Source organism: Falco punctatus (assembly GCF_963210335.1).
Source record: "Falco punctatus genome assembly, chromosome: 7".
Lineage (NCBI taxonomy): Eukaryota > Metazoa > Chordata > Aves > Falconiformes > Falconidae > Falco > Falco punctatus.
This window is the reverse complement of record NC_137587.1, coordinates 39458042-39479367: the sequence shown is the minus strand read 5'-3', so window position 1 is coordinate 39479367 and position 21326 is coordinate 39458042. Positions and strand designations below refer to the sequence as shown.

General features: G+C 46.8%; 1 protein-coding gene across 3 annotated transcripts in view; it reads right to left on the bottom strand.

The window, feature by feature from the left end:
* PELI2 (pellino E3 ubiquitin protein ligase family member 2) overlaps positions 1 to 5101 on the bottom strand; it is a 78785-nt gene extending 73684 nt beyond the window's left edge. Inside the window, exon 1 of one of the 3 annotated variants that reach the window (XM_080394504.1) lies at positions 4782 to 5101. In XM_080394504.1, the coding sequence (XP_080250630.1) occupies positions 4782 to 4858 (77 nt within the window). In that variant the 5' untranslated portion in view covers positions 4859 to 5101. The remainder of the gene's footprint in view (positions 1 to 4781) is intronic. The other 2 variants (XM_080394505.1, XM_080394503.1) reach the window with 2 other exon arrangements.
* Between the last annotated feature and the right edge of the window lie 16225 nt (positions 5102 to 21326).

Here is a 21326-nt window from a genome sequence, read left to right as displayed (position 1 = left end):
CCATGTAAATTCAGCACTAAGTCCCCAGTTTAATGCCATAGCCAGGATGAGCCTCCCTCTGCCTTCAGTCCATAAACAGCAGCAAACAGCTACCAGAGGCAAGCAGAGATACCATATTGTGCATGCATTTGTCAACACCACTGGAAAACTGCATCAGCTTCTTCCTGAACTGCACAGCAAAAGATTAACAAAAGAGTTCCGTGAAAAGCCAAACAGGTGGAGTTAAAAACCAGAAGGGTGCTTAAAAGTAGGAAACACTTCAGGAACTTTCTTTAGCTTGTCAAGGAGGTAGTGGCTAAGAAGCAACTTTCATCAGTCACTAAAAGCCTGTATGAGAAACAGGAGTATAAATGGAGGTCCTTTCAGATTAACACAAAAAGACATGTTCCAAATCTAAATTTGATCCAAGTACAAATCAATCCATCAATCACAACAACTTCCCCAAAATTACCATAGAATTTATCACACTGTAAACAACGATGAGAAATTTATACTATTTTTTAAAAGAAGTTAAATTTAAGCAGACCTACAGCCAGCCTGTTTATTCAAGGATGCCCAATAGTCCACATTAAACAAAGTTTACGTAACAATGTATAGTGGCTCCTTCGGGCACTGTAGTTAACTTGAAGTTAACCAATTCATTTATTTTAATTGTTAACTAGGGAAAACATATATAAAATGTTGAGAGCGATTTCATAATGACCACTATAACAACACTGAGCAATAGCCCTTAAGAGTTTTGTCTAGATTGGGAAAAAAAAAATAGATTTTGCAGAACCCATTAAGTCTGTAACACAAGTCTTTCCCAGCTGAGGATGCGCCAGGCTGCACCTCCTTGCTAACAAGTAGCTAACAGAACTCTTTGGTTAGTAAGAAATATGACGCTTACATGCACATATCCATTGAACACCCCATCTGAAACTCCCCAGAATCGGTTGCCATACATCACACTGAAAGTATTTAATGCCAGGTACAAAATCCTCTCCCTCCTATAAAACTCAGCCATTGACTAAAATGTAACGCTACTTCAGTATTTGTGCTTGAACTTACACAATTTTAATCAAGAGACTTTTCTGCAAAGTTAAAACTGCCCATTGATACCATACAGTCCCAAAGGATGTTAATTTCTGCCCCCAACCAAGAGTTTACTTTAAATTACATAACATATTTAAATGTTCAAAAAACCCAGTGTCACATTTTATGGTGTTCCATATGAACACATCTAACCGGATTTGTTTTCTCACAAAAGCCACATTTATGTATTGATGATTACTGCAGGCTTGAACTACATATAAATCAAGACATAAGAGAAGCTTCCATTAATGTACAATTCCACGGTATAACATTGGCTGGACTTTATGATCTTTAAGGTCTCTTTGTAGAATCATTTAGGTTGGAAGAAAGATTTAACAGCACCAGCCTTCAGTGAAGGCTGCCCCATGCAGCCAGGGACCAAGCACCCAAAATAAAGCCACGCTGGCCTGAATACCATTACACCAGAATGAATTCTTCAGAGCACACTTCAAAGTTGGGGGGAAAGGGGGTACTGGGAGGAAGGGGACAGGACATAGACCTCAAGATGCTAACCAGATACCAGACAAGTCAAGCAAAGGTTACTGACAAACAACGTACTAATACCATGACACCCTATTCAGGTACTCATACTGTATTCTGTATCTCCTTGAAAACTCCCTCCAGCCCCACTTTCCAAGAAATACATAATGGGCCATTACTTTGACGGGACTTAAAAAAAACCTTTTTGTTTCGCCTCAAAAAAAAATTAGAATATGAATGTTTCTGCTTCACCAAAGAAATCCATAGCCTTTTGTGAACAGATGATGCTAGGAGCAGATGTACGCAAGCAGATTCACAATCAAGCAGATGATCTCTTCTTTACCAGCCATCTTGACCTGGCTGGCTTGATTTACATAAACTGTTTTTATTCACAACAATATTGATTATGTAAACCTTGACAAAATCTTAACCAAACACACACTGCCATACCACTGACGGAAAATATGTAACAGTACTGGGAGAAGGTTATTAGAAATAAATTTGCTGCAATGACTGACTTCAATTGCCTTAGGCTTTACCCTCTGATCACATTCATGCGCAGACAAGCAGTCACAACTACTGCAGGACAAAACAGGAACATGTTCTAGTGTGGTAGAACACCTTCAACCCTACTTTAAGGCAGAATAAGTGCAAAAGATAACGTTTTGTCATCTCAAAACCAGGACTCTCAGCAGTTTGCCAGGTATGCCAATCCCTTTGTTTATCATTCTTTTCACCACCTAATTTAAAGTCTCACAGCTCAAGACAGAAGTTGTTCATCAACATCACAATCAATGTGGTGTTTTTTTTCTAAACCATGCAGTGTCTCAAGACAACTTTTTTAAAAAAAAATATCTAGCCATGAGGTCACTATCAATTTTAATCAGGCAGTTGTAACAAGAGCTGTGACACTACACATCTGCTGATCCACAGGTCTGTGTCACTATGGAGAGAAGAGCAGATTTACATTGTCTAATTTAAATGGAACTCCAGATTACAAGATTTTAATACAAAAGAGGTATTAAGAATTTTTTTTTAGAATACTGAACAGATGCTTAAGCTGTTCCAAGAGTTCCTAGTCACAAATGTTGAGTCATCAAAGAGAGAGATGTTTGTATTATTTATGGCACTACATAAAACATTTAACATATCTCTGATAGAAAATGCAGTGATCAACTCCTAAAGTGTCAAATGGATCTTAAAACTCCAACCTTCAGTCCCAAAATGGAAAGTGTAGCTACTGAAGTCATGACATTTCCTGGACTGCTTCCATCATATCTACCTATTTCTACATTACATCTACCCAGCACGTTGTGTTGGTAAACTGTGACATGCCCTATTGTTCCAGTGCAGCTTAGAGAGACATCCTGACCAGCGAGATTCAGCTGCCCGCTTGCAGACTTGTTCATAGCTGTATTACAAGGGCAAGAGGGTTTGTTTGCTTTTTTAGTACATGTAGCACCCAGAAGATACAACTTTAGTAGTTTAAGGGAACAGCTGATACTCAAAAAATAAACTCAGTCATGTAAAGTTTACTTAAGTTTTATTGGCATGTTTCAACACACAGCAGTGAAGATCAAGACCTCTGGCAGAACCGATAAGCTGAGATCAATGCATTTCCATATTAAAGGGAAAGCACACCAGACTTTGCTAGGTTAAGATCAGAGCCAAAACATTTCATACTTCTGTACTTTCAACTGCTGCTAAAAATAGTGAAGCAACAGAAAGGAAAATGCTTCCAGCTGTGCGCAAAAAGCCTCTGCAGCACAACATCAATTTATGCTCTCTAATTTAATTAAAGATTCAACATTATACTATGACTTTATTGCCAGAGACAGTGTGGCACAGCTGAGGTTACCCTCCATTTCCACAACTGAAACAGTAAGAACATTTCTTTATTAAATCTAGTTTGATATGGATATTTCTCCCGAATCAAGTTAGTCCACTTAAATTCAAATCTTTCAAGTGCCAGCTATGCCACCTTCATGGCAATAGCTGTATTTTATTCCACAGTAACTGTATCTTGACCTAATCTTATGATAAAAAATATTTAGCATCCCTTAAGGAAAAAAGATACACCACTGGACACATGAGTACCCAGTGTTGACTGCTCTTTTTATCTACTCCCTGAGATTAAAACAGTTATTCTGCAGAGGTAAACACATGCCCTACGAAATTACTTCACCAGAACAAAAATAAAATCCCTAAAAAACCAGAGTAAGGTTGTCTACGACCTTGCAGCAAATACGTAACAGATTCTGGGGGAGGCTGAATAACGCAGCAAGGCTGTAACTGTTCCGCTTCACGGCTGGCTCAAAACCTTCCTATTGTATTTGTTACTAAAAATTATTCCATTAACCATATGTTTCTACATACTAAACTATCAAAATTAAGCATCTCTTCCAAGGTTCACAAGGGCTCTCAGCAAGCACGGCTTCAATGCTTCTCCCTCATCTGCTTCGACGGTGCTCAGCAGAAAGGCTTCAAGCTTTAACAGCAGGGCAAGAACATAATACCAAGCGGATTACTTTAAGATCCGTATCAAGCTGAGAAAATAAATATTTCCACTACGAATCTGAATACAAGTGCTTCACCCTCCTCCCCCCGCCCCCCCCCCCTCCCCCCCAAAGTCATCTCCCCTGCAGTCTGCCAGGAGGACGCCGGCTCTCGCAGCGAGGGGAGAAGCCGCCAGGGAGAGCTCAGCGAGCGGCTGCGCCCAGGGACGGCGGCTCCCGGCACCTGCGAGCGGCACCGCCGCGGAGGGAGGTGTGCTGGGGGGCCGGGGCTCCCCCGCGGCCTCGCCCGGCAGCTCCGCGCCCCTCCCTGCTCCCGCACAAAGTTTCTTCCCAGCGCGCCGCGCCGTCCCCTCGGTCCCGGTGCCCGACAGCCCGCCGCCGGCCCTCCCTCTGCCCCCGGAGCCGTGGCGGCGGGGCCGAGCCGCGCTCGTACCGCAGGGAAGAGCTGCTGGCGGCGGCGGCGGGCGGCCGCCCCCCGGTCGCGGGGTGGGGGGCGACGCGACACTAAGGCCGCCCCGTGCGCTCGGCCCGGGGAAAGGCGGGAAGCAGCGCCCCCCGCCCCCCTCCGGGGGTCTCGCCCCTCCGAGCGTTACCTCAGCGGGGAGCCGCGGCCGGCGCTGAGGGGACGGGCCCCCCCCGCCGCTTCCCCCCGCCCCAGGACGGGCCCCGCTGCTGCCGCGCTCCCCTCCGGCGCCCCTCCACAGCGCTCACCCCAGCACCACCAGCTCCCCGTACTTGACGGGCTCCTTGTTAGGCGCGCAGTGCTCCTCCTGGCTGGGGGAAAACATGGGGCCGCCGCGAGGTCTCCCGCCGCTGCAGTCCCACCCGCCGCGGGGGCGAGTGCCGAGCGGGCTCCGCGCTGCGACCCGCACTGAGCCGGCGGCCGCCCGACAACGGCCACTACACCGGGGGGGCGGGGGGAGGAGTGCCGAGGGGGACGTACCAACCCGCCGCGGCAGGGGGTGGGAGGAGCAAAGCGGCGCCTTCCTACCCACCCTCCCGCTCCCATTCACCGCCTTTGGAGGGGGCGCGCCGGCGCTCCGCCCCCTTCTTCTCACCCTTCCCCCCCCCCACCGCCGGCAAGTGGTACGGCCTAGCTGTGTTATGTAAACATAGAGTAAAGGGGACGGGGCTGCTCTTAAAGGGGCCGCGCTCCGGCGGGCGCAGCGGCGGGGGGAGCGGGGGGGCGGGCGCAGCGGCGGGGGCTCCAGGCCGCTGCCTGACCGCGGGATAGGGGGGGTTTCTAGATTACCTGACCGCGTGGGGGTGTCCTGGATTCCAGATCACCTAGGGGACTGGATCACTGTGTGGGGCTTTAGCTCGCCTCTCTTTAGACCCACACCTGCCTGGAGGCCTGAGGTTCTAGATCACCTGGGGGTCTGGGTCACTGCCTGTCTAGGGCAGGGGTTCCAGATCACCTCACGGTTCTGGGTCATCTCCAGGGGCTGCAGGCCACTTCCTGCCCAGGAGGGCACTTCCCTGTGAGATCACCTCCCTGTGGCTCTGGATAGCTGCGGTACTCCGGGTGTCCCCCCGCGGCAGCTCCTAAGTCAGCTCCTGCCCCAGCAGGAACAGGGCTCCAGACCCACCACCCGCCTCCTGCACCTTCCCCGCCATCTCCAGCACGTCGATGTCCAGCCATGGGGCCGCCATCAGCTTCTGCGCTTGTGGCTGAGGAATGGCTGCTCTCCCAGCTCTCATCCCTCGGTGAGGAAGGAGCTACGAGCCCATCATCCAGCCTCTTCTTTGGTGTCTTCTGAGGGTACAGGAACACCCCCACCCCCACCAGCCTTTGCTCTTCAGGCAGAGCTTTGCAAACCCAGCGCTTGTCAATGCTCTGACTTATCTCTCCAGGCACGACCACCATCCCCAGCATCTCCGATCTGCTTCAAAGCTGGGCCGGGCTGCCTTTATTCCTTAAAAACCTTCTTTTCCAAACAAAAAATCCCCACATTGTAAGTCATTCTGTCAAAAAACTGGTGGGCAGGCAGGCGTCTGGGACACATGCGTATCCACCAAGACCTTGTGCAATCCAAAACGGGGCTAAAAAGGCATAGGTTTAGCATAGGCTAAAGCCCCAAACACCAAACTTTCTGCAGTGACTTCCAAAGACTTTCCCCCCGCCCCAGCCCACCACTGCCCCAGCATCTCCCCACCATGCCCTTTGCTCAGAGCTTAATTCCCTTTCTCCTCAGCACCCAACGTAAGCAGAAAAACCTAACAAAGATTAGCTCGACATCGATTCACGTTGAGGATGGAAATTCTCATTAGCTGCTCTTTGAAGTCTCCAGCCTGGGAGCCTGTTAACGAAGACAAAAGTAATTGCAGTGGCTGCCACGCTGCTCCTGGCCTTCAGCAAAAAGCTTCCCCCGGGCCAGCACGTTCAGGCTCAGGATCGAGTTCTTCTTCTGCCGAAAGCTTTCCCTCTGCCTGAAATTGTATTTAGCTATTAATTTTCCCGGTAATGTTATTTTTCTGTCGTTTCTGGTGAAGAGGTGAAATGGAAAAACCCAGCCAATCTCATAGGGCTGCAAAAAGGAGATCTTCCCAGGGGCTGTGTGAAGAAGACAAGATTTTATTAAAGACAGAGAGCTGAATTATTACAGATTTATCTTCTTTATTGCCCTAACAAAATAGAAAAGAAAGCCGGGCTGTAAGTCACTGTCAAAGAAAACAAATACAGCCCCAAAAACAGTGTGAAAAAACAAACCTCCTGGCTGCATCCTCTTCAACTTCTCCCATTTCTCCCCCTGAAAGCAAGACCTTCGCAGTAGATTGGCTTTTGCACGGCATAAACAAACTGCAATACTCTTCCAAAAAATGCTCCCAAACCACTCTGCTCAGCTGGGCTTCCCATAAGCAAAACCTCCTGTTAACGTGGCTGGATTTACAGCATCTTCTGCTGCTCCTCCAGCCCCACGTGGGGATGGAGGGATGAGGAAGGACCCTGAAGATCTGATTTTGCCCCTTTTTCCCACTTTCTCGTTTTTCAACGGTATGTCTTTTGGAGAACAGGAAAAAGTTGTGCATGAGGTTCATAACTCACCCTTTGCCAAGCCTGAGCATTTATTTTCAGCATGCAAACCAGCACATTTGCTGTGTTTAAATACAGAAATACTGAAATTTTTAACTACAGAAAATGCATTAGTTTGTATTGCTGAAAAAAAAATCTTAAATACAGAAAATGCACTTGTTTGCATTGCTGAAAAATAAACGTGCAGGCCTGGAACAAAGAGCTCGGCTCGTTTCAGGGGGGAATATTTGCACCTGATGCATTTGTAGGAGGCAAATGAGCTGTGCTGGGGTGGGGAGGCACTCACCCGCCACATACCTGTGCTGGGAGACAGCAAGATAACCTCTGCCACTTGGGTTGACGCATTATTTTTTTCCTTGGAAATGTGCTTCATTTGTACATGCACAATCTCTTCATTCTGCATCTCCCTACAGGGTATTTTGGGCTGGCAAGTGAAGAGGGAAGCTCAGCCACAGCCCCACAAGGTGTTTAAGGGCTTCTGGGTCTTTTCTTCCCAAATCATAGGTTTTCTCATTGCCATTTCTAAGGTCCTGTTGCTCCCAGCACTGGAAACCTGCTTTTCACTTTTTAATTTTTTAATTTCTGTCTACTGAAGTGGAGGCAGGAGGAGGGAGCAGCTTTGCTGTATGTCACCCTGCTCCCCATCCCACACAGATCGCAGCCCCAAATCCCAGCACCGCTATTTCCTCCAGCTCCAAAAATTCTTTTTGCAACCTGGCATTTTTCCCCAAATCCATTGAAAAAATTGACAAACGTAGCCATGGCTGCATTCTGCTATTTTTCAGCTCAAAATGCCTCATGGTCTTGGATCTGGGATGGCTCAGCATGGCTCTTCAGGGTGGTGAAGGGAGGTTTGGTTCTTTACCCCCTGGAAATGAGAATCACAGATAATGTGGAGCTCTTTCCCAGCGACACCAGCACTGCAAGAGGGAATTTGCTCCCAGGTTTAGCACGAGCAGCTGCTTGGCTGGCTGGAGGGATATCCAGCCAAGCCAGAAGAGCATTAAAATCAATGTTCGAAAAAATCCCAAACATGAAGAAATAGTACATGCCCATTTATTTTTAAAATGTAATAAAAAGTTATTTTAAATGCAGGAAGATTAATAAGGCTCTAATTCAGCAAAGTACTTACAGATGTGCTGGACTCTGAGTAAGTACTTCAGCGCTTTTATGAATCGGGGCTAAGGGACCAGGCTAAAAATACAGAGAAAGTATTGAAAGACATACATAGCTCTTGTATCTTACCTGTGGCTTACACTACACATGAAACTCATGGTACATGGGATGGGCACATAAATAGGGATAAATCTTTCCATTCCCAGCTCTATACTATTGCTGTTAATAAAAAGGTTTCCAGGAGCAGGATCAGGTTTATGTCCAGCCATTAGTGCAGATGGTTGGGGCTGGGAAAGTTGATCTCCGGGGTAGCAGCAGCCTAGCTTTGGTGCTCCAGGGTGGGGAATAAACCCCAGGAAAGGAGAAAAACTCCAGCTCCAAGGTAAGGATTATCCAGGTGTCGCCTGTGTGGTTGCAAACCTCTCAAGATGGAAAGTTCCAGGCTCACAGGTGACAGAGTCTCTCGAGCAGCCAGCAAGTGGAAACAGCAGAAGTAAGAGTTGTAGAGGTTTTAACATCAGGCTTGATAAATATACTACAGAAAAAATATTATGTGAATGCTCATAATGGCGCAGTACTGAGTTTAGCATATTTTGGGGACCCTTTCAGTCCCATTTTTCAGGGGTTCAGTGCCTAACATGATAGATTTGCTTTTCTCTACAACATTTGGGAAGCTATGTGCTTCGAACCTGCTATTGTCTTAATTTTCCACCATGCCATGTAATGTCCTTGATTCACAGTAACACCTAAAACTTAGAAAGGTGAATTACATTAAAAAATAAATGGAAGAGCTAAAAGGATAAAATACTTTTAAGTATCATGGCAGCAGCTTAAAGATAGGTTACTGGCTCCAGCTTAACATGTAACACTCCTTCGTAAAGGCGCTAGCGGATTTTTTAAAAGCAGACAATACAAGTAACAGAGTGAAGAGGGCTATTAGGAACAAGAAAGATAGCCATCAAAAAGCTACATTTAAAACCACAATAAGGCAAGTGAGAAAGAAACTGCAGAACAATTTGCCTGAGGCATAAAAATGCACGTAAAAACATAGCAGAGACAGAAAGTCTACCAGGGACTCACTGAAGCCAACAAGCAGTGGAAGTGTGAAAGAAGTCTTGGGTGAAATAAAACCCTAGAGGGTTGGGTAAATGAGCCCCCCAGGTGTCTGCGCTGGGAGACGGGGCTGGAGACTCCCACAGCCAAAGTCTCTTCATCTGGAATGGGTTTGACAAGCATCTAAAATACAAGTGTCACCAACACAGATTTTGGAATAAATGGGTCAATTGAAAGAGGAGCAAATTGCCAGGGTGACATGTCACTGGCCCAAGACTTGTAAAGAGATTCAAATATAACTACATGAATAATTAACAGTATTTGTCCACAGCAGATAAGAAATAGCAAACTTGACACTGGTTTCTGAAGAGGCAAGTTAAAGAGCTGTGGTCCAATTGGTCTGACCTGCGCTAGGCAAATGACCAGAAAATACAATCAAGTGTAGGTAAATAGGGATATGTAGGGATGCATTTGGCAGATGTGATACACCATGGAAAGGGCAGTGGGGAGCTTTTGCGGAAAGACATCAAAGTTATAACACATTCACATCCTTTGAAGCAATGAACATGATGGAGAAGGTGACCGAATGTGTATCACACACCTAGGCTTCATGAATGCTTTGCCATTGTAAAGGCTGTCAAAGCAATAAAAGTAGCATGAGATACAGAAAGGTCTCCATGGATTAGCAGCTGATTACAAGGGGAACCAAAGGATAGAAAAAGGTTCTCATTTTCACAGTGGGGAGAGGCTGTTGCTGGGATTTTGTGGTATTGTGGGGCCCTGGCCAGGCGGCTGACTTGTAATGGAAAAGTTTGCTGAGAAGCCAAAAATTTTAAGCTGACTGCAAAGAGTCGTAGAAGGACCCAGCAAGAAAACGTCCAAGTACATAAGAGAAGATGACCTTAGCCATAGCGGTCTAATGACTGGCTCTAATTGAGCCATTATCATTCAAGAAAGACATCCTGAGGTTTTACAGTCACTATAGGTCCTCCTCTTGGAAGATCAGCTCAGAGATGAACCTAAGTCTAAAATGCAGAATGTGCCACAAAGCTTCTTTATGTCTTTTCCAGTGACATGGGTTATTCTGGGTGGATGGTCTGTATCCGTTTCCCTATGGGGCAGAGCCAGTGCTGTGCCCTGTGCCCCATAGTTCACGCATCTTCCCTGGAGCACCAGCACTGTGCACTCTATTCGCAGCATCTTTCCTGAAGGGCTTGTCATAGCTACGGGGGAAAAAACATCTTTTGTATGTGTCTGCCAAAATCAGAAGCACTGACAACCCGAATCTCAGCATTGCCTTTCTTGCCACTTCCCCTGGAGGATCTGGATCCATCTGCAGCTCCAACCCCTGCCGGGGATCTGCAGCCCAGAGCCAAGTCCCCTCTCAAATCCCCACATCCCTCTTTGCAGGAAGCTCTCTCCTGCCTCAGTTGCTCATCTGGGGATGGACTTTCTCTCTCCAAGATGTTGAGCCTTTTTCCTTTTAAATTTTGCCCCCATTTGAAAGTTAGCACTAACACAGTAGTAGGAGGTAGAGGGTGGGGACAGTTTCCCTATAATGTAATTATATCTAATTTAGGGGAAATTCTGCTACTCTGACCTTCATCCCAGCAGGCAAAATTGGGGAGGCTGGTTCCCTGGACTCGGACCACATTATCCTACTATGGGAAAAATCCCTGGCAATGATGTTCCCCATCCCCCAGGAGAGCAGCTTCGAGAGCAGATGGCTGGGTCCCCATCCACAAAGAGGTACTCAGCCAGCCCATAAATCAACCAGACTTCTCCCATCGAACACAATGGAAACACCCAAATCACTGCAGGACATCAGGTAGGAGCAGAGCCCTGCTTTTCAAGTGCTGAAGCTCTGGTAAAGCTTGGCTGCACGGTCTCGGCCTGGCTCTGGTTTACCTTACACCAGCTTGTGTATGAAAGGCTCCTGTTGGGACGGCTTGTCAGCTAATTGCACTGATCCCTGCATGTGCTGAAAGCCTCATCTAGCTGCTGGTATCACACCACCATTTTTTATTAACCAAAGAATCTGCTTTTCAGGGGATGCTCGAGGAGTGCCGGGATGATGGGAGCTCTACTGTGTCAGCACCGTGAACCTCAGACCCAGAACTTTCCTCAACTTGTAGGCACCAACGTATTTCACACACCAGCAAAGCATGAACACCCACAAAGTCACTTAAAATCAAACATAATTTTCACATATTTCCACTACAGAGAATGAAATGCTTTTTAGAAATTATTGCATGTTAGAAACAGGAGACGGTCCCCGGGCTCCCATTCAGCCAGCGGGTTACAGAAACATCCTCCCCATCTCCCGTGCGATCCAGCCCGTGCTGTTCCCAAGCAGGATTCAGCTCCGCAGCCAAAAGCACTGAGCCAGCGGGGGCCCATCGGCTTGTCTCCCCAATCTCCTCAGCACTGCCTTTTGCAATCTTTACAGCACTGATACATGCATATGATTCTAGAAGAGGACAAACCCACCATGTTTCTAAGGACTGTAAGATCTGCGGTTAATAACTACTTAGGAGTTCAGACTTCACCAGCAGTCAGACCTAGCAATTAATCAGTTTGCTCCTCTACATCTTGTTAGGGTAAAGAGGTTCCAGGTCATATCTGAATATGGTAAAAGTAGCATTTGGCCTTCAAAGTATATACATCAGTAAAGCCTTTTAACTACCTCCTAGCATTTGACATTCTTTTCATTACTATAATTTACCAAGTGCATTGCCAGGTGCTCCTGGCAGGCTTCCAGGATGCCTTCAGCTAGCCTATGGATAAACTCAGAAAAAAAAAAAAAAGGCTGTTGTTGCCCCTGAAACCTTGAAATCTAAGCGGGGGGGGGGGGGGGGGGGGGGGGCGGGGCAGGGAAGAAAAAACCCTAAACAACAAACACCCCATTAAAAAAAAAAAAAGAAAAGAAAAAAAAAAAAGACCACCAGCCAGGCACAGATGTCAGGAAGATGTAGCAAAAGGAACAACATCCTGCGACATTCTATTAAGTAGACATGCTCCTGAAACCCTGAGCGCTGCCTTCCTCCTGGTCATGGGAGCTTTTGCTGTATGAATGGTTATAGATGGTCACTCCTCCTATCCTCCTACACCTGATCGGTGTGGGTAATTAGTAAGTCGTTAGCTTTGTAAGCTGAAAGGCTTGCTAACGTCAGGATGGGCTGAGATGCTGGTCAGGTTGTCATTATTATGGGCTCTTTAGCAGATGGACAGCTGAAACTATATTTCGCGGCAATAAGTTAATGGCTGTGAAATGCAATTCTGGTAGGTCCCCAACTGCTATGGGCTTTTGCTGGAATCGTCAGGAGATGAAGATGCCTTGCACCTCATCAGATAATGTCTTTCCTTAACAAGGAGCCTAGTTATCTTGGAAGAGGTTGAGAGCTCCTCGTCTTTCGGACAGGGAAAAAGCACTGTTATGTGTTGCTGAGATTTACTAGTCATGTTAAATTAGGGAAGATTTTGTATGGAAACACTAGAAGAAGCTATGAAAAGATTGTGATACAGTCCTTGGTACAAAAAGATCACACACATACCTGCTGTTGCCATTAAGAAACAGAAGATGAATGAAAAAAGCCTTTGAGCTGAAAGAAAACCAACATGAATTCATTGCTAAGTGTTAGCAATCATGTATATAACATACATCCAACTACAGCAACAGAAAATACGTTATTGAAGGAACAGAAAGGAATAAAAAGAATGGGAAACGTTTTGCTAATAAAAATCGCCATCTGCCTTCTAGAATGAAGGACTCCTCGATTCAGAAGTTTTAGTCAAATCAAAGCATCCAGGAAAGCAAAAGCAACCTTATAAATCCACATCTGGATAGTAAGGAGCCGTACAGCTGGTGGTGAAATCTCATTGACTTAATAGGTAAAGGATAGGGTCTTGTAACTCTGGTACTCCAAAGGGTGGAAGCAGTGCAAGGTGGCCCTGCGGCCACATTTACATCCCCTGCCAAGCTGATTACACGACAAACATCCCAAACCTGCTCTGAGAAAAAGACACACATTGCATTTTCTTCTCTGTGGGCTGTTAAACACACTGCTTTCAAGGCACGTGATGAAGCCAATGGTAGGAACACGCTGAGATCTTTACGAGGAAGGACAGGCCGTGACAGCCCAATGTGAGAGCGGGGAGTTATGTAGTGTTTTGTTAGCCTGATTTTTGGGAGCAGATGGGCACAGAGCCATAGGAAGCCTCCTTGTTCAAGAACTAGCCCAACTTGCAACTCATTAGCGAGGCCCTACACAGCTAAACCCTCTGCTTGTCCCATCTGCAGCAGCCAAAACCTTGGAGACCTGCAAACCCACCACCTGGGAGCCCCAAGCCCATGCTTATAAATCTTTTCATTTGAGACGCACAGGCAATCGATAATTTCAGGATGCAAATGGAGCATATGGAGACTATAGCAAGGAAAACAAAGGTAGAAGCCACGGGCCATTTCCATGATCACAAAGAGAAAGAGTTTCTAATTATGCAAAGGTCATTGACTCAGTATAGTGCTACATTTAAATATTTTAGTGTGTCTTTGCCTGGATCCTCCCAGAAATGTTTGTGTGCGTGTGGGTAAATGCTCCTCTGTGTTTTTGGTCAGATAAGGCAACACAGAAAAAGTGCAGATGTCTCTGTTTCATGCCACGTGAGAACTTTAAAGCAGACACAAGCATCTCAGAGGCTTTGGGTTTCTTTTTTCCCCCCTGTAGTTATTTATTCATGCTTTGACTCCTGGTTACTTCATGCAGTTTCCAGCATGAAGTCGTGATAAACATTTCTACCTCCCAAAATTCAGATCAGCTTTGTGCAGCACTGTGTGCAGCACTGATGGATGCAGCGACAGCAGCTCAGTGCTGCAGGGTGTCACCTCCACCCCAGCCACCCCATCACCTCCCTTGGGCCCATGGGACATGGCGGGCATGGTGAGGGCAAAGGAGACAAAGTCTGACGGTTTTTCTCCCCTCCTCCTCTTTACAAATGTGTAACAGTGAGAAGGCACATTGTCCACAGGTCCGTGGGAAGCACAAAGCGATGGCTGTGCTGACCTCCTTATAAAAATTCAAGGCTGCCCTCATTTCTCCTGGAGGTTTTGGTGGTTTGCACACACGTATCTTTGTTGTCCCCCCTCAGCCCCAGCGCTGGCCCGTCCAAAAGCCTCCAGTGCCAGCCCAGACCTACTGCCCACACAGAAACCAGGAAATTCTGACATACACAGTCAAAACTTTGACAATTAAGGACAAATTTTGAAAATTTCTTATTGGAGAAAATCCCTGCTTTTGTTTCCAAGGATGCTGCCAGTTCAATTCAGTGAAGCTCAGTTGCTAGTGCTGACAATTCGACTTTTCCCAAACTCAAGCCCTAGAAGCGTCTCTGGCCGGTTCCTCATTGCTGCAAGCACAGGGAAGGGTGGGATGCTGGATTTACCAGGAAACTAGTTTACCTGTATGATTTGGAGATTTTAATTTAAATATATTCTCCACAGCCACTGAGGTCCCTGGCTGGAGTCTGAGATTTTTTAAAAGAATTAGTGCTGTGGGAGCCTTCATCAAGATGCCCCCCAAAGAGGTTTTGACCTGGTTACATGTTGAGTACTTTGCCCTCCTAAACCTACTGCTTCAAATCTCTTTCGCTTTTCTATTTCCAGCCCTATTTTTTTTTCTCTCTCCTTTCAAGCATTTAAATGCTGAGGTCAATACAGGTGTAAACAAATTTTTAAAGAGCTCTTAATTTAACAGCCTGAGGGCTTATATTGTACTTTTTTAGGAGGATCGGTGCCCTCAGTCATGCAGGGGAATCCATCCTCATGGGGAAGCCTGGGCTCAGCAGCTGGAATGTGAATGAATGGTCCTCGCCTCTTCCTACTGCCCAGCAGCATTTTTGGATTGATGCAGGGTCGTTCTACTCTGCTCATCTCTGAAAATTTGTGATTTAAGTGATATTTGGGAGTGAAGAGTTATGCTGTTGGTAAATACAGGGGGGGTGTTGGGTTTCTTCCCTTAGCCACAAGCAGGATTAAGGCCAAAGAGCTCCTTCCTGCCAAAAACAGGGAGAATAATCCTGTCATAAGCTATTAATATGGAGCTGCATTGGCACTTGGCAGCAAACCACCAAACCCACAAAGTTGTGTTTAATTTGCTGTTAGAGGACAGACTGAGTCTTCTTCACTCAATTATAACAAGAAGATATTTCAGCACCGAACCCTGGAAAAACGCCACTGCTCAGCTCTTAATGTCCCCACATCCGCATCCCAGGGTCACCAGCATTGCCCATCCACTGCTACTCGAAAGGAAATTTCAGGAGCTCCTGTTTGCCAAGATGGCCCATGTGCAATAACTCAGGGGGGTTGCCCCACACGCCAGGGCTGCTGTGGGAAGCAGAAGGTGCTTTGTCCCCCACCTCCACCCCACCAGCCCTGAAAGCCAGCCTGAGTCCTGGCACCCATCTCACTTTGGCCCCACGCGCATGACAGAGTAGCAAGAACAAGCAGAAACAACCCCATGTTTCCCCCAGAAAAAGGGCCAGGTTGGATTTTTTACTCCCCCCAGGGTTTCTTCGCCCCCCTCCCACCCCAGCCTGCAGTTTCCTATGTAAGCTGGGCTCCCCGCTGGTGCTGGGCTTTGCCTGGTGCCTTCCTGCCTTCCCCAGCTCCCCACCGGACGCGAAGCCTTCCCTCGTCATCCAGGATGTCGTTTTCTATTTTTACTCAAATCTCTTTAACTTCTTGACATTTTTAAAGCAGCAGCCTGAAGGAAATAGATTATCCCGCCGGTGGTACTGCGTGGCTCCAGTCCTTGGTTAAGAAGATAAAACTTCTTGTTCTCAGGGTTCATCACATTCCTGAATTGGCTGCAACTCCTAACTCACAAAACAGGGAATACAATGCCCATAAGCCTTTGTTCCATAAAATCTTATGAGTAGTTATTGTATCCTTCATGTAGATGGGGAACAACAAGAAAATAATGTCTCCCATTTTAATATATACAGCCTGGGAGACAGCTCTAGCCTTTTATCTCAGCTCGTTGAATATCACTTGGCTTGCTCAAGTCCCATGAGAGTTAGGAAACTGGTTAGCCACCCTGATAGACAGCTTCTGTTGTGTGGTGACATGAAAAACAGGATGCAAGGATGCACTGAGGTCTTTTACAAACTGCAATGACTGAAGTAGGGACTGCAAAATGTTTTTTTTTTTAATTTTGTACACTGGATCTGCCTGTCGGGCTGCACAGCCTCACCATGCACAAGCAAATAATACCAAATAAATGTTGGTATTAATTTTGTCCTACACTCACTGTGCAGAATATGAGCTTGATATTTCCTTCTTTTTGTTCTGCCACTGCTTTTTTTTTTTCCCCCTGTTTCAAACAAAATTGCTGTTAGGTCCCACTTTTCCTTTGTTTCCAGCACACAGAGATGTGCAGAACAATCACTGCCTTAGGAGTATTTCAAGGCAGCAAGAGGAGAAACTCCAGAGCAGCTCTGGGGAGAACGCTCCCACGTTCCTGAGATTCCTCTTCCAACGCTCCACAGACAGACTCACAGTTTTATTTGCAAAAACTGGGAAAGCTTCCAAATCCCAGCCTGTAAAGCCTTCCATACACACACACGCAAAAAAAACCAACAAAAAAACCCCAAACAAAAAAAAAAAAAACCCACACCAAAAATACCCCCCAAACTACCACCAAAAAAACTCCAAGAAAATCACATTTTCCCCTGCTGTGGAGCAAGAGACCCTTTCAAGCAGCGAAGCCCCTGCAGATATGCCCCCATGGAGCCCAGCGTACTGCGAGCATCCACAGCCAATGCACCACTTCCCAGCAAGTGTGCGGGGACCAAGATTTCAATTTGCAAGCCCAGCTCTGGGTTCTGTCTCCACGGATAATGTGCTCTTCATCTGCAGGAAAATTCAAGACGGGAATAAACAGCACTTGCTGGGAGCCCTGGCGTAACAGGGTCCCTTGGCTGAGCTCTTGCACTGGTTATTCTTGTGTTGGTGCCGCCAATGCAGAGCAGCAGCTGAATTCCATGTACCTGGATGACAGACTCTTGCATTTGCCCTCATTTTCCCAGCAAGCGGGGAAAAAAAGAGAAAAAAAGGGGTGTTTCTGCTTGGCAAGTGTAGGACGCATGTAACCCCTCACACCTGCAGCCAAGCCAACGTGGGCAACCACATCCCTGCAAGGTCTGATGCCTTGATGTCAACACTTGGACTGATGTGAGCAGTGGTGGAGGAACCCCTGCTAGGGGCATGATTTCACGCCGTAGGCTCAGGGCTTTGTAGCAGAGATATGACTTTTGCTCCTTCATGTTTTATTATCCTGCTGGAGCTCAGAAAAATCATTGACCTTGAAAGCAGAGTTACCCTTCTCTCCAAGTACTCCACTTTGTCTTGGTCAGTTACCGTTAGTGACACCAACAGAAGAGAAATAAAAAGCTGAACCAATGGCTATTACATTGTTTTAACCTAATTTCGCACATCCTGGGCACTTGTTCTGCTGGCCAGGGAGACGGGTGCACTCTATCTTTCCAGATCTGATCTACTCCAACTCGCTGTAGCCTTTCCTGGAGCCACACACTCTCAGACCCAGAGGTGACAACTCCCCAACCAAAGTAAGGCAGACAGGTTGCACCAATGGATGACCTGTCTTTGAAAGACAGGGTTGTCACAGAGGAGCTGGGCGAGGGCCAGGGTGGTCACAGAGGAGCTGGGTGAGGGCCAGAGTCATCCAGGTCTGCCTGTCGGGCTGCACAGCCTCACTGTGCACAAACAATTAGTGTTCATGCAGAGACATCTGACAGATCCTGGTTTGCAAATACTGAAGTGTTGACACTTCACACCAAGGTGCGTCTTGTGTTATTGGCAAAGGTGAGGTGCAGGTTTCCCTGGTAGACCTTCCCACTGCTCTAACTCAGAAATGGCCCAGCGCTGATGTCCATGCTCACATCTGCAATGGAGCACATTCATTTCATTGTCGATACAGCTACAGCCTGCTTGCAGATAATCTAAGTCAGCAATGGAAAAGGTGGACAGGCCTGGCAGAGGTGAGCTGGGTGAAGCTGGACTCAGTGGGGCATGGGAAAGGCCAGTGTCCAGACTTGGCTCTGGCAGCACCAACACCTGACATATCTCAGGTCCAAATGCAGGTATTGTTAGAGGACTCTATGAGCAACCCAGATCCACAACACAGTCAGGAAGCAAGATGAAAAAAATCCATTTTCCTACCCTCTGTCTCTTCCCCAGCCCTCTCCATGCCCAAAAGTTTGTTGTGTCTGGAGCTGGTACCCATGCACCATCCTGCTAAGAACTGAAATGCTCCCATCACCTCTTAGTTATAAACTTCATTGTTTGGATGCAGACTGTGTAGAAAGGCTGAAGGCAGGTGCTTAAAGGTCCCCCAGCCACCGACGTGCCTGTCTCCCATGGGAAAACCTCAGTGCCTTTGAAAGCCTCCCCTCCTGGGTGCACACTTTGGTTTTGCTTTGAATTTGAGCTGTCTGACGAACAGCGCACTGGGTGCCCCCCCCCCTTCAGAGCAAAATCCATGCCGTTGCACTTGCACGTTGCAGCCAAGCCTGCTGAAGATGTTATCAGGAAAGGGAATTATTTGCTACTGGAGAATGTACTTGTGCCTCACAGCTATTTGGCTGCACAAATATGTGCAGTGTTGCCGATAACTCACCAAGGGAAGTCTGGAAAATGGATCTGCAGCAAGATAATTCTGCTTGTAGACTCTTATTTTATGTATTTCTGTTTCCTTCCTTCTTCTCCATCCCCCACATTTTCCATTTACATCTAAATGGGATCTTTGTTTTTTCTGAGTCAATATTTAGTCACTTGTTTCTTGTTCAAGCCTCTCAGCTCAGTTTCTCAGAGCAGAGGCATTTCCAGGATAGAGTCAGGTCCCAGCGAGAGGTGGATCTGGTGCCGCACAGCTCCTCCAGGTATTCACAGTCCACACTGGGAATGACCTTTACATATGTATTTGTAATTGAGTGATGCAAACTTTCTTATTGCAAGCATCCAGAAATAAATACCACATCCTATATACCAATATCCGTGCCATTTGGTATGACAAAAATCCAGGATTGGGTCCACTCTAGAGGTGGTTTCCATCAATGTCACCGGCAAACTGAAAATTCCCATAACTTTAGATAAAGAGACACTTCCCGAAGACCCTTCTCAAACAAGGATGTATTTCCAACTAATTGTTTTAGAGCCTCTGTCTTGCAGAGACTTGCATTAACTTTAGGAACAGACAAGGAAACCTGTCCGTTAATGGATTGATTTCCACTGAGGTATCAGTCACTCTTTGTTCAGCTATTGTCAGAGCAGCCGATGGTGCTTAGTTGATTTACAAAGCTCCAGCACTCATGGTCATTGCTTTTTCTTGCTTTTTGCACCGAAGCTGTAAGTATATATATGTTTGCTTCTAGGCTTGCCTATATGCAAAAGTATTATGGTCTTACCTGCAAGCTGAGCTACACCAGCCAGACCACAATGTTTGCCACTATTCCAATACAAGACCCTGTTAAGTCATATGCTCTAAACTAGATTTAATTTATGTTTGTAAACGAGCATTTACATTAAGCAGAAAAAAAAGAGAAAAAAAAGATCTGCTTAAGCTTACATGAAGCATGGGCACAGACCTACACTGAAATAAATACAAGTTGGGTTACAACCTATAAACACTGTAGTTTTTCTAACCAGAGACCCAATCATAGTTTTTCAGTTCCATCATGTGGAGAAGCCTGTAGGCTGAGACCTCAGACTGAATTCACGCAAGTGCATGGACTTTCGGGGTTGGTTTTGTTTGCTGCAATGCTGTTCTGCCTTTGCTCAAGTCAGCTGGAGACGGCACTTGGCTGTATGGCAGGAACCGACTTCTTGGGGAGTAGCAATGGCTGAAAACCCAGGGATGCAGAGTTGGGTGCAGATCCTGGGTGAAGACAAGAAGGTTTCAGCCACCATCTTATTGCCTTGCCTGCATTGCTTGGCAGAAGTGTTCTCACCTTATGAACTGCCAGGAAAGATAGAAATACCGGAATGGCTATGCAGAAAAATAGATTCATCTTCGGTGTGAGAACAGCAAGAGTTGTCTAGGCCACAGATGGTCCCAAATTAGCAGCCCACACAACCACCAGGGTGGAGGTAGGCTTCTCTGTGACCAGAAAAAAGCAGGGGAGAGCTTGTGGGGAGAAAGGGGGAGGAAGTGCTGCCAGACACACACAAAAAGCCGTTAGGTACAGGCTGTGTGTGATGGTGGCCAAGTTGCTCAGGAGGATTTGGGAGTTTTTAGAATCAGAGAATTGTTTGGATTGGGAGGGACCTTTAAAGGTCGTCTAGTTCCAACCCACCTGCCATGGCTGGCCTTACTGAACTTGATGAGATTCACATGGGCCCACTCCTCAAGCCTGTCAAGGTCAGGCTGAATAGCATCCCTCCCCTGAAGTGTATCAACTGCACCACTCAGCTTGGTGCCATCTGCAAATCTGCTGAGGGTGCACTGAAACCCATCGTCTATGTCACTCATAAAGATATTGAACAACACTGGTCCCAGTACAGTCCCTTGAGGGACACCACCAAATGGTCTCCATTTCAACATGGAGCTGTTGACTGCAACACTTTGCATGCAGTCATCCAGCTAATTCCTTCTCCCAGGGAACAGCCAAATTTGTTGTGGTAGATGACTGTTGGAGGCAAGATGTGAGCAAACGGGAGGGATCCATGTCCTGAGGCCTCTTGCTTAAACAGCTGGTGGAAAGGGGACTTCTCAGATGTGTTCTGCACCAGCGTGCTAGCCCCCTCCCCAGCCAGTCCAGGGAGGGGAAGGGGCACAGAGGCACAGACACCCACCCCCTGCCTGGCTCCCCTTCTGCAGGCCCCTTCTCCGATGGCCAATGCCATTGGCAAGCAAAGATTAATTCCGTTTCCACATATGACTCCTGGGCCTTCTTGCGTGCCATCTGGAGATACTTCACCAGTTCTTCCCAGTTTCCACTGGCACTGGCAGCTTGAACAACTTCCATGTATGAGGAAGGAT